At 37.5% G+C, this 13587-nt stretch overlaps 1 protein-coding gene across 3 annotated transcripts in view; it reads left to right on the forward strand.

Annotated features, from left to right (window-relative positions):
• Positions 1-13587, forward strand: part of DDX10 (DEAD-box helicase 10) — a 759707-nt gene that overhangs the window by 390006 nt on the left and 356114 nt on the right. For 2 of the 3 annotated variants that reach the window (XM_029602477.1, XM_029602474.1), the window contains exon 14: positions 5616-5750. In XM_029602477.1, coding sequence (XP_029458337.1) covers positions 5616-5750 — 135 coding nt within the window. The remainder of the gene's footprint in view (positions 1-5615; positions 5751-13587) is intronic. The other variant, XM_029602475.1, reaches the window with a different exon arrangement.

Consider the following 13587-nt stretch of genomic DNA (forward strand, 5'->3'; position numbering starts at 1 on the left):
AAGGTCTCTTACATTGAGTAAAATTGATTTGCTTAGATAAATAATTATTAAGATGTAGGTCAGGTTCAGGTGAGGATTGTTAATTTACCTGGGCTGCAATCAGGAATTTCAAGATCTTTATCTGCCATAGCAGAGAGTTCAAAGAGAAGACCGGCTCTTCAGTTTTAATTAACCTTTTAAAATCTTAATTTATTACCTTGTTATAGAAAACACTCACTATATGTATATTTTTCAATAATACTATTTATCATAGAAAAGTCAAGTAAAGCCAGAAGAAGAATTTACAGACAAGATAGTTTTCCTGGGAGTGACTTAGAGCATCTAATAGTGAAATTTCACAGCCTTCTCAAATTCTAAGTTACACATTTCAGTCTTATATACAGAATTTCGCTGACAGTGTTCTATGGGATGGCCTCTCTTCTTGGAGAGGAGAATTACTCACGGCATTACTGAACCTTTACCTAAACTAATGATGTAAAAGTACTGTTATCTGGTATACTAGGACTTGAGCTGCAGACAGCTCTCCTACACAAACTGCTACCATGGATGGATTTGCCTGCTCATAAAGACAAATACATTCCTTTCTCTTGGGTAAAACTGTTTTATTAATTTCAGCATTTAATTGTTTAATCCTTAACTATTTAAATCCAGCTTATCATCATTCCCCTCTTGAAGAATTAACACTTTTAATTCTTCACACAAATGAACTGTAACTGGCATTACCTATCCTAGAGGAAGGTTACCCAAGTCTTTATACAAATAAATCTAAATAGTGGAAACTGAAAGAATGAGATTGTATTTCCTTATGGGAATAAACATAGCATTGTTTTAAATTTGCATTAGCCTCTTTTAGACTGTTAAAAATGGCTTTCATGTTCTCTTATATTGCAGGTACGCTTCTCTCACGGGTCTCTCAAACATCACACATTCTTTGCTTAGTCTGTCTCAATTTCATATTTACTCTGCATTCCCATGCTGTTCAGGCCTTCTTGTTCCAGGTATTCCAGGTATTTGTTAACACATGAGGTAGTTTTTCTTTTTAAGCAGCAATTAACAAATAACCTACAAATATATAATATTTCAGTTTTATTATGATTGAGTGAGAGGGACATTTGTATTAATAGGTTTTGGATTGTAATAAGATATGAATTCCAAAGATTAAGTGTATTAGTAATATTAGTTGTTATCTGGAGGAGAATTTGTTCATCATCTGCGTAAATATAATAAGTTGATTTAAGATCTGACTGTAGTTTTACATAATGGGAGCATATAAATATTAAATAGAGTAGAGGATAGTGAGGAACCTTGAGGGACTCCATGTGGAAGAGGTATAGTTTTAGATTCATTGTAGTTAGTTTTAACAATATATTTATTTATTTATTTATTTTTGGTTTTTATATACCGGAAGTTCCTGTATAATATACATATCACTCCGGTTCACAGCTAACAGAGATAACTATATATGATCTATTATGCAAGTATGATGTGAACCAGTTAATAGTGGTATCACATAAGCCAATTTCTGTTAGTCTTTTCAAAAGAATAATATGATTTACGGTATCAAAAGCTGCTGAGATATTGAGGAATATCAAGATGAACTTTTGGCTGTTATCTAGTCCTTTTAGAATTAAATCAGAGAGTGAGATTAAAAGGGTTTCAGTGCTAAGAGAACTTCTAAAGCCATGTTGAGCTGGGAAAATAATTTTGTATTGTTCTAAATGTTACTGAAGTTGGTGATTAACGATTTTTTCAAGTATTTTAGCTATGAAGGGGAGGTTAGAGATAGGTCTAAAGTTGGTTATAGTATATTGATCGAGGTGAGATTTTTTAAGAATAGGTTTGATTACAGCACATTTTAGTTTGTCTGGGAAAATGCCTTCATTAAGTGAGAGATTTATGATATCTGCAATTGGTTTAGCAATAGTATTAGAGACTAATTTAAGTAATTTTATAGGTATAGCATCAATTGGATGGGAGGCGGGATTCATTTTTTGGATGATAGTTTGAACTTCAGTAGAAGCTATAGTTTCAGATATTGACCATTTTAAGTTTAAATTAATGGGGAGGGGATATGGAGTCTTCATTAATTATTGGGGAATTTGTGATAAGATTAATAATTTTGTCTCTAAAAAAGGTAGCAAATTCATCACGTTATTGATGGTTGGGTTTTAGGCAAGGGGGGGGGGGGATGTCAGAGGAAATATGAGAAAATGCTGTTTTACGGAAAAGGTTTCAGATGCCTGGAATAGTCTACCAGAAGAGATAATAGTAACCCCAATTTTGACACAGTTCAGATATGCTTGAAAGAGATAGGGGTACATTTAAAAAAAACAGCACGCGCATACTTTTGTTTGCGCAACCGGCGCGAACAAAAGTACGCCGGATTTTAAAAGCTACGTGCGTAGCCATGTGTATCTTTTAAAATTCGGGGTCGGCGCGCGCAAGGCTGTGCAAAATCGGCAGTCTGCGCACGCCGAGCTGCGCAGCCTGCCTCCGTTCCCTCCGTGGCCGCTCGGCAAAATAGGCACGCCGGTGAGCGAATCCCCTGCGCGCATAAATCCAGCAGGATTTTCGTGCGCAGGGCTTTTAAAATCTACCCCATACTGAGTACAGTTGTAAGGAGAAAGGAATTAGGATAAATAGGGTAAGAAAAAAAAAAAAGATGATTCTTGGTTTTAGTTGAAGGAAATGCATTTGCTCATCTGTGTGCACTAGTACAGCTCCAGAAGAAGGAGGAGACAGATCAGATTTACTTAGAGGAATGACATGGTTGTGTCAGGCTCCCATGGTAAAGAGGCAAGGTTGATCAGCATAGAACAGTGATATGGCTTTGGTATACTTTCATATAGAAGTGAAGGGTGAGAGGTAGCGAGTCAAACTTTTTGGAACTCCTTTTCTGACATTCTCAGGGTGATGTGCAGCACCAACCAGTTTAAAAAGGTTTTAAAGACCTATCTATTTAAACAGGCTTACAGCCTACACTGAGTGCGCTTTAATTTTCAACAGTCAAGGCTTTTTGTCAGATTTGTCTATTAGTGGCAGCTTTCTTTGTATATTTTTTCATGAATGTGAATCTTGTACTTGACTTTATTATGGGTGTTACTTTGTAAGCCACCTTGAAATCGCTTTCTGAAAGTGCAAGATATAAATTTTAATAAATTCAGATTCACTTAGTATGGGATCTTGGCTACATTTCCCATCTAATGGCAAAAGGGATAAAGAATGACCGTCTGCAGGTGGGTAAGCTTCTGTGGCTAAATGGCTATTCACTTAGACTAGCTTGGGTAGGTTCCTTCACCATCAGGTTCCACTATTTTCTTACGTAGAACCTGTTTCCAAGACATCATTTCATTATTTGTTTTAGTGAGGTCTTATTGGAGTTAGAGGCATGTTCTGAAACTGAGAGTAGTAGGATTATGGGGAATATTTGAAAGTAATGTTTTTCACTGAGAGAAGTGAACTCTTAATGGTCTCTGATATTGAAAAGGCTAGAAATAATTTTGTATCCTTCACTTCAGTATCTTTGAGGTAACCATTTAGTTGTAGAGCAGCACAGTTGCAAGTTTTTCCATAGCTGGTACTGCCTAATTTCAGGCCAATGCTATACAGTGCACTGGCTGCAATGCAAGGCTCAACCCACGATTAGGCACACGTTTTGGTCATGCGTCCATAACCTCCAGTGCAAAACGGGGGTTAGCACCTCCAAAATGCACATCCTATCACGCTCGTAGATAATAGCGCTCATCGCATGCACAGGCGTTAATTTTGGAGGAGCCCAAAAAGTGTACCGAAAAACTGAAATTACTGCTTTTCTCTACTTCCTCCAACTTAATGTCTTGGTGATATTAAGTCGGAGGAACAACAAAATTATAATATCCCGAAAAAAAAATAGTGTGCCTGCGTTCAGGTTAGGAAAAGGGACATTTAATTAATGAGCATCTGTTTTCTTAACCTGTGCACTGCCACAGGTTAGGAAAATGAACCACTCATTAGTTGAGTGTCCGTTTTCCTAAGTGGCTGACAGTCACCTCTCCCAGGTGCCTGCTGCCTAGGAGGCACTAGGGGCACACAATTTCCCCTAGTGCCTCCTTTTTACCATGGCAGCCCGTTTGCATTTTTGCGTTGGGCACCCCGGAAAGGTGGGTTGGCGCGCACGTTAAGGGAGCGAGTGCTTAATCATGAACGCCCCTTTAATGTGCATCGATATTGCATCGGCCTGTTTGTTATTAAATCCATTGCCCTTGTATTATGATGATTAATAAACTTCTGTAAAAAGCAAAATCAGGACGTAAATTTATATTGGGAGCTGCATAAATCTGTATGGACATCATTAATACTGCACATATTTAGAAAAGGGAGGTGTAAAGGTGCTTTGAGATTTTTTATGAAGCCAGACTAGTTTGGTGATAGTAAAGAATAAAGTTAATTACAGCACAATGAAATTGCACTGATTAGACTTAAAAAACTTATCCAAAACTGCTGAAATGTTAAAAAGTATGTTAAAGGTTAGTATTGAGTTTTGTTTCTGCATTCTGGACTCAATTTTCGAGAAATCATATGACTTACAAAAATCTAGCCTTAACATATATGAGATAAAATTATAATGTCACCCATTTGGAAAATGTTATGCAAACAAATTAACCCACTGGTGTGAAAGTTTAGGGGAGGCGACACATTTAACTGACTGGAATGGTTTGGGAGCTCTGAGCTGATGGTTTGTTTTGCATTTTTTAGAAAGCTGCACTATGCTGCTATTATAAGATATCGTATAATAAAATAATAAAATATTTTTCTCTTACTGGCTGCCCGTATTCAGTCTTTACTAGTGACCCCAACAGAGGTCTGATAGTGATGATAAAATATTAGATTTTGTTGTTTGTTCATTAATAAATTAATACTTTATGGATCATTGCCTGGAGATTATTACATATGTTTGTGTTTAAAATGATCAGTAGATCTATTTTAAATAACTGAGTTTTTGTCTTCTGGTTTACTTTATTGTAGTCTATGTTTATTATGATTGAAACATGTTGAACCAGGAGCAAAAGTAGTATGTGTTGTAAACCTCAAGCAATGCCATTATTACATGGTAACAGTTCTCATACCACTAATCAGTATTCCAAAGGTACTCAGCCAAAGCAAATAATACCATAGTTGTACTGTTACAGATATAAAATCACCACTAGATTCTAACAGTTCGCTATGGGCATTTCTAAAACAAATAATGTCTGGATTTATGTAGTGTGAAAAATTTCAGATTCTGTAGCTTGGAACCAGCTAGCATTGACACTCAGTAAGTGATAAAGGTTAAACTTTTGTCCAATGGTACAGTGAAATCTCTGTGCCACTAAATGTCTGGTGAATGAATGCATGCCTGTCTTGCAGAGCAAGATCAAGGGAAAACAAACAGAAGGAGAACAGACACACTTCATGAGCTACCTGCATGGGTTGGCCATTACTGCTACTTTTAATATCAGCTTTTCAGAATGAAAAGGCACAGTACTTGAATGGTTTTGATTTGCTTTGGTCACAAGTGCCAGCTTGTGGTCATTGTATTATTTAAACTTAAATTACAGACAGAAGTAACAGTGTGGTCTGCTATTGTTATCTTTCAGCAGAATGCAGCCAAAGAATCACCAGTTTCTAAGCCCAAGAAGTTTGAAAAATCAACCCGGGCAATGGGTGCCAAAAAAGTGCTCAAGAAAAAATTTAAAGTGAACACAAAAATCAGTTTTACAGACGATGGAGAGGTAAGCTGTAGTTATCGTTAATATCGTTTTCATTGTCTGGCTTGACTGCATCAGACATTTTGCACTTAAAGCAAATTAGTTCTTATGCTTCTTGAGATAAAAATGTCTCTTTAATTCACTGTCCTTGCTGAATTTGTATGCAATTTTCTGCTGCTTATTGAGCCATCACAAGAAAATATTGCACATGACTAACCTGAATGTCATGTAGGACTCTGTAGCATGTGCTTGTAATGTTCTAGGAATGAGTTACTCAGATAGGACTAGTGTGACAATGGGGAAACAGTTTCATCATAGATGAACAAATTCCATGTGTTTACACCCTCATAAAATTATCTGTCTCTGTACATCTCTTCTGTCTGCTTCTCTTTTCCCTTGTTATATGTCTCCTTCATTTTAGGTGTTTCATTGCTTTCTTCCCTAGCTATCTGTTTCAGTTTTAGAAGAAACACAGCTGAACTAAGAAATGTATATTTATGTATATTTTAATTTTCATACTATTTATTTACAAATTTTAGAATGTGCCAGGCAGTAAGCTGATCTGTTTGCCTTTATGTATATGGATATATTTTATAAAAAAAAAAAAGACTAGTTCTGCTGAAATCCAGTAGCTGCCGTAACACTTGATTTGGGCAGCACTCCATCAGTAGAGGATAACTGAACTGCAGATTTCATAGCAAATTCTGTTACTTCTGTGATAGACATTATGGGGCTGTGATAGACATCATACAGCTGGACGCGGGTTAAGTAGGCGCTAATCCACCCCCTAATGCAATAAGGGGGATTAGTGCCTATTTAACGCACGTCCGACGCGGAGTGAATGGGATAGCGCTCATCACATGCAAATGCATGTGCATGTGCATGAAGCTATTACTCATTCACTGCAATGTGTGTCTCAGATGCACATTTATCACTCAGCTATTAACGCCTGCCTGGAGCGACCCTAGAGTCTCCTTCTAACGCGACCCCCTAATTACAATATAGCATGGCGCCCCCCTTGCGGGCGCCCTGCGCACATTAAGAAAGCGAGCGCTGACTTTTCAGTGCCAGCTTTCCGCGCTTTTTTTTTTTTTTGCATCGGCCCCTTTGTTATTAGGGCATATACAGTGCATTAAATAATATATTTAGAAACTTTGAACTCTGGTCTAAACAGGAGCAGATGCAATGGAAACAAATGCTGCTTAATATCAAAACTGGGGAGGGAGGACACTGCACAATATATGATTTGGGAGCTGCTGTGAAGCAAGTGACTTTTACCATCCTGGAAGTCTTTCACTGCTGCAGCTGTTACTGTTTGTGCTGTCATCGTTAGACCTATCATAAGAGGGGACTTGCTGTGGAAAGGTGAAGAAGGGCTTGAGAGTGTTTTTGTGAGTTGAATGGGAATGGTACTAGATGTTAATTGTCCCAACCCTTTTTGAGAGATGAGTGGGGGAAGGGGATAAGATTTTGCTTTTTGTTTTTTTTTATTTACATTTGTATCTGATACGTCAATGCAGTAGCAAAAATAGTATTGTAGATCTTATGGAGGCCATCAAATCAGAAATCAGCTGGTTTTCATTAGGCAATAAGTTCCACAGATGTAAGGATTTATAAGAGAAGGCACACTCCCCTCATAAACACAAATTTAACTTGCATAGGTTACAGAGTATTAATAAGAGCTCCATTCATAAATCTCCATACCCTAGTTGGTATATACCACTGTCACAAGTACGCAGTAGATCCCCAGTAGTTGCTCTGTTTCTTGTATCTCACTCCCAAGGATAGACAATGGCTTTCTGAAGACTACCTGGATAATAACTATTTATGGATTTTTCTTTCAGAAACATGTCTAACCCCCTTTTGAACCTACAATTTGTTTTAAATGTACCGGTTGCTAGTTCCATGGCATGTCTTCAAATTCTAGTGTCATTTGATAGGGTAAATAACCATTCCCTATTTACCCATTCCATCCTTCTCATTATTTTATAACTGTCAGTTATATCCCCTCTCATTCATTTCTGTTCCAAGCTAAAGAGCCATAATCTGTTCAACCTTTCTCCATAAGGGAACTTTTCAAGCCCCATGATCTCTCTACCTTTTCCATCAACCCAGAATCAAACAAGCCATATTCCTTCAAATATAGACCTCCATTTCCTCTTGAACCACTACAACAAGAACTCAGAAAGCAATTAAAGAACATAGACCTATCCAACATAAATAATGCCAAACACTCATGGCACCAAATATCTACGGAAGTTGCCAATAATATAAATCCAGAAAGAACAAAAAAGATAGATAAAAGAAAAAATAACCCATGGTTCAATAAACATCTAAGAGACACCAAAGCAACACTAAGAAAAAAAAGAAAAAGAATAGCGCAAAAACAAATGCCCCCAACACTAGCCAGATACCGAACATACCTAGCATTCTACAAAAACTCGATAAACAACACTAAAAGATTACTACAGCAAAAAAATCCGAAACTACTCAAACAACCCAAAAAGTCTGTTCAACATAGTAAAAAACCTATCCTCAGACGACAACAACACTAACACACACTCAAACAAAAATCTAAGCCAAGAGCTAGCAATCTTTTTCAAAAACAAAATTAGCAAAATAACTGAAAATATAATCAAAACCCCCATACAAAACATACAACTAAACAACAAGGACATAACTCCATGGTCCTCATTTGAAACCATATCGTCCATTGAAACTGAGAAGCTAATCAAAACCCTTAACCTGGCATGCCACAAACTCAATAAAATACCTACTTGAACCCTAAAGGAGCTATCCCACACCATCTCCCCAATCATCACATCTATCATTAACAAATCACTTGAAGAAAGCGATCTACCAGACACGCTGAAAATGGCAACAGTTAAACCCATTATTAAAAAAAAAAAAAAGAACCTTGACCCCACTGAGCTCAATAACTACCGCCCCATCTCAAACTTATCATTCCTTGCTAAATTAACAGAAAAGGTGGTCCTAAAACAATTAAATGAACATCTAGAACTAAACATTCTTTACCCCACACAACATGGATTCCGGAAATATCACAGCACAGAAACATTACTTCTCAACCTAGCCAACACAATACTAAGAAGTTTCAACAAAGGCCAACGATACATTCTCATATTACTAGACCTGTCCGCAGCCTTTGACACGGTCGATTATCAAACTCTACTCCACAGACTATCAGAAACTGGTCTAACTGGAAAAGCTATAAACTTGTATTTTGGCTGATCAATAATCAAACGACTCACGGTTCATGGTGCTATTAAGTTAGATATTATAGGTCTTCCTGTTGACCATGGATTACAACATGTTTTTATTTATTTTTTTTTGTCTTATATCCTGTAATCACCCCAAAATGTTTCTCCATTAGAATGTGTTAGCATGTAATCAGGCAGTGAATTTTAAATTGTGTACCTATCATGAAAAGTCCCTATGGATCTAAAGGAAATCTGTATCCCTTGTTGTTTGGGTGCGTTACATATTGTACACCAAAAACGTTTCTACAATGTCATCCAAAGTCAAAATACCAGAGAAAGTGTAGCTACTATACTTCTTATATAGGGACCATCATACCACCCCGTGGATATTGGAACAAATTCTTATGCCTTCCAGTTTTTTCACCATGAACAAATTCTCACTTTTTTTATTTTTATTTTTTTTTAATTTTTATTTATTTATTTATTTATTTTTAATATTTAATAAAAGGCGAGGTACTTCCCCATTCGGCAAAATAAAATCGCACACAATCGGGACACATATTAACAAACAAACTCAGCATATACTCACAGCATATAGTTTGAATACATTAGCTTGATCTTGCAGAATAACTGTGTATGAGGACTCAATGTCCATGGTTACAAATAAATCATCTGGGTCGATGTTGACTGATTGTAAAAACTGCAGCATGCTGGAACTATCCTTAACATAGGATGGAATAGATGAAACAAAAGGCTGTAGAATTTTGTCTTGAAAAATTGAAATTGGTTCAAGAACTGAGTCATTAGCAGACACAATTGGTTGGCCCAGAGGGTTGTTTAAAGTTTTGTGTGCTTTGGGAACTATATACAATACTGGTATCCCCGGGTATTTGTTAATCAAAAACTTTTTCTCATGAGCAGTCAAGAAGCCTTGTTCGTACTATATTCAGTCAATTTAATAACTTCTGACAGAATTTCTGAAGTGGGGTCAGTATATAATTGCTGGTAGAAATTTGTGTCTGTCAATTGCCAGTATACTTCATGTCTGTAATGAGTGACTCAAAATTACTACAGCACCCCCTTTGTCTGCCGGCTTAATTATGATGTCACTTCTTGATTTAAGCTGGTAACGATTAGAAGACTCAGTTCGAGTCATGTTAAAAAAAAAAAAAAAAAAAAGAGATCGGAATTAGATTGTTTGATCGCTTCAACCTCATTGAAGACTAGCTCTTGGAATGTAAGTATGGCAGCATCACCCTGAGGAGGAAGACACCAATTTGATTTACGTTTAACCAATGAATGGTCTTGCATAACATAAGGAGACTTCTCAAAAAAGACTTTGCATTGTAGCTGTCTAATAAATTTGAAGAAATCACACCAATACTGGAATGACTCATGTCGATGTGTAGGGACATAATTTAATCCTTTATTCAGTATTCTTTCCTCTGCTTCTGTTAACATGCACCCAGAAAGATTGATAACCGCAGAGGGGATACATGACTTTGTGTCTAATGAGGATACTGATTCAAGGGATGTGTGGATGGAAATTGGGACCGGGTCCGCGGTTTGCTCCAGTCTGATTGTGGATAATTGCGAGCTGCTCTGCATCTGCCTCGGCCATTTTGACCTCTGTGCGGGGGCTGTATATTGTGACATTAGATTGGGGGAAGGTGACACCATATTTGGAATATCATGTTGTGCCTGTCAGCATGAATGAGAGGAAAAAATAGCAATTGGTGAGAGAGCTGGATTTTCAATTGATCTTGGTATAGCGGTACTATTATCTTTCCATTTTCATCTCTTATAATATGCTGAAACACAAAGGAAGCAAGCTTAGATTGATAAATAGTTGTAAAATTGGCTTATCCAGTGATGTACACATTGTTTGTTCCTCCCTGCTTTTCTCTCTCCATTTTGGGCTGGATAGGTAATATCCGTTGTGTACCCTGAAATGATGGATTTTGGAAAACATTGGTAAATAATAGCATTCCCTAAAATAAATTAAACTGAAATGATAATGAACTTGCAGACACTTCCTAGAGCATTAATATTTTTAAAAGCAAACGTTGTATTTGCTGGCATGTGATTTGAAAATGCTTGAAGCTCTGTATTTCTAAATGAAAAGAGGAGAGGAAAAAAAAAGTAATATCAGAATTGGCTTCTAACCAAATCGTTACCCTTTTGGCTTAGAAAATATGGCTCATTGTGTAACCTGCTTTGTCAGTTAGTGGTTATTTCCCAGAACAACTGATTTTCTCATTAATTCTTGCCCTAGCTTTTATAAAATGTTAAATATACAGAAGAGGTAGCATAGTTAATTTTTGTAAAATGAATAATGCTGATAAAAATAAACATTCATAGTTTTTGAACAGTTTAACCTGTAGAAAAAAAAAGCATAAAGAGATGCATTTGCTATTATATTTGTGCAAGAATGGTTAGATGACTTAAAATAACTCATAAATGACCAAAAACCATCTCACGTCATTGTAATGATGCCTAAGCTCCTTTTCTTTCTCCTCCTCTACAGCTTATCTTAACTCCCTCGAGTCTGCTTGTACTCCTCTTCCTCTCTCGCCCACCCAGGGCTATTACTCTTCCTCCCAACAATGATTATATCTTTTGCTCTTCCTTTCCTCATCCTCATCTCCTTTTGTTCCTTTCACACTCCTCCTCCCCTTGTTCCTCTTCTCATTTGTTCACTCCTTCCCTTCGCATGTGTGCTTTGTTCTCTTCCTCTGTCTCCTTTCCTCTTTCTCCTTCCTCTGATATCCACGTTGCTCTTTCTCTCCCCATATTTGGCCTGCTCTCTTTCTTCCCTTTTTCCCTTCCCTTTTTCTTTATTCCCTGAACTCTCTCCCTTTCCCTAATCTCCCTCGTGACTCTCTTCCCATCTTCTCAGTGGTGGCTGGAGTGAGGCAGTGCTTTGAGTGACTCTTCACTGCTGAGCATTTTGAACTGTGCGAGGTCAGCAGACCTTTGACAGTAGCATGAGACTTGCTGCTGCTGTTCAAAGTAAGGCAACAGAAGTTGGTTGTAGTAAAGTGGTATGTATTAAAGCAGTGTCTCGCTCCTGTTTTTATGAGGAGGGGATGGGGAGGCAGAGGAAGAAGAAAGGGGTGGAGGAACAGTGGTTGGGGTATCAGACTGAGGAACAAGAAAGTGCTGGCTAGGGGAAGAAAGATGCAGCTAGCTGGGAGCTGAAGTGGGTTGGAGAAAGTGCCAATATAGAATAAATCTCCCTATTTTGAATTGTATGTATGGATAGTGCACCTAACTGGCCTATTGGGATTTCTCCTGATACCACAATTCACCACTCTATATATGGTAAGCATGGCATTTGAGACATCACCTTTGCGTGCACTAACTTTTAAGGGAAAAGCAAAAGTTTCTCTGTGCAGCAAAGAAGCTTAGGCCTAAGTTTAATTCATATTTCAGGCTACTGTTTCTTGGGCTTGCCAGTATCATTGTTAAGTAGCAGCATTTGCAGCCCTGTGGGCGCTTTATAATGATGCCTAGTTATGGATTTAAGAGCAATGCAGGAAGCATCTGTAAAGCACTGCACCAATACTATTCAACACATGTAGTCCCAACAGTATCTGGCATATTTAGATGTAAGGCTATAAATGTATAGCTATGTAGTTCTAGATCCAGTATATATTTGTGGGAAGGGATGAGAGCTTGCTAGGAAGGAGTAAGAGAAGAAAAAATCTTTCCCTTTCAGAATGTGTGCTATTCTGTTTGTAGTGAAATACTCTGCTGTGAATTTTTTCAGAGTTGCCCTTCTTTAAAAACTCACTGACTGTTATATTTATTATTTTATTTTCACTTTTCAAATCTCTGACTCATTAATAGAAAATGAGAGCCATTTTCTTTCCATATGTTTTTTTTTTCTCCCTGCAGATTATATAATGTTGCTAACCTGATTGCAGCTTGGTTCATAATTTACTAGCGTATTAACAAATAAAACAGTCTGGATTTGCTGTTCCCCTGTCTGGGTAAAAACAAGACCAGACCTTTAATGTTTTTTTACCCTTCCCTCTCATACCCTTTCATTGAGAATTCTGAATTTACTGCACAGACAACTGCATTCCTTCTGGGCCTGGGAGTTCAGCCAGTCGACTTCAAGGTTACCATGCCAACCTCTAAAATGGATGAATACAGTGCAACACGGTTCTTCAGTTTAGACCCCCGTCCCTTCACCCCCCATTTATAGACAGAGAACATATCTGCGATGCTACTAGCTACTATGAGTTTGGGAGGAAAAAAGTCCTGACATGGTACTATAAACCAAAATGACAGTTTATTCTTTGGTAACTCTAATTGTTCTTTAATTCAGATTGGCCTAGAGTGGTGCATATTTATTTCCAGTATATGGACATAATTAAAGTTTTCCTTTTTAGTGCATCATAGAAATCACTGTGCAGTGATTACTCTAAAATGTGATACATATCTTTCTGGTCAATACAGTAAAGTGGGGCCACGGTTACCCCGCTCCTAACCTGCTTTCTACTCACTTTCCGGCCGTGTTAGCCCTTCCTGCGATACACAATCCCCTTTAACCGATTCTTACCGCCTCTTTAAATCACCGGGTAACCCCTTCCGCACACGGCATGTACATTAAATGTAAACGATCGAATTAG

The sequence above is a fragment of the Rhinatrema bivittatum genome, chromosome 5 (assembly GCF_901001135.1).
Source record: "Rhinatrema bivittatum chromosome 5, aRhiBiv1.1, whole genome shotgun sequence".
Taxonomy (NCBI): domain Eukaryota; kingdom Metazoa; phylum Chordata; class Amphibia; order Gymnophiona; family Rhinatrematidae; genus Rhinatrema; species Rhinatrema bivittatum.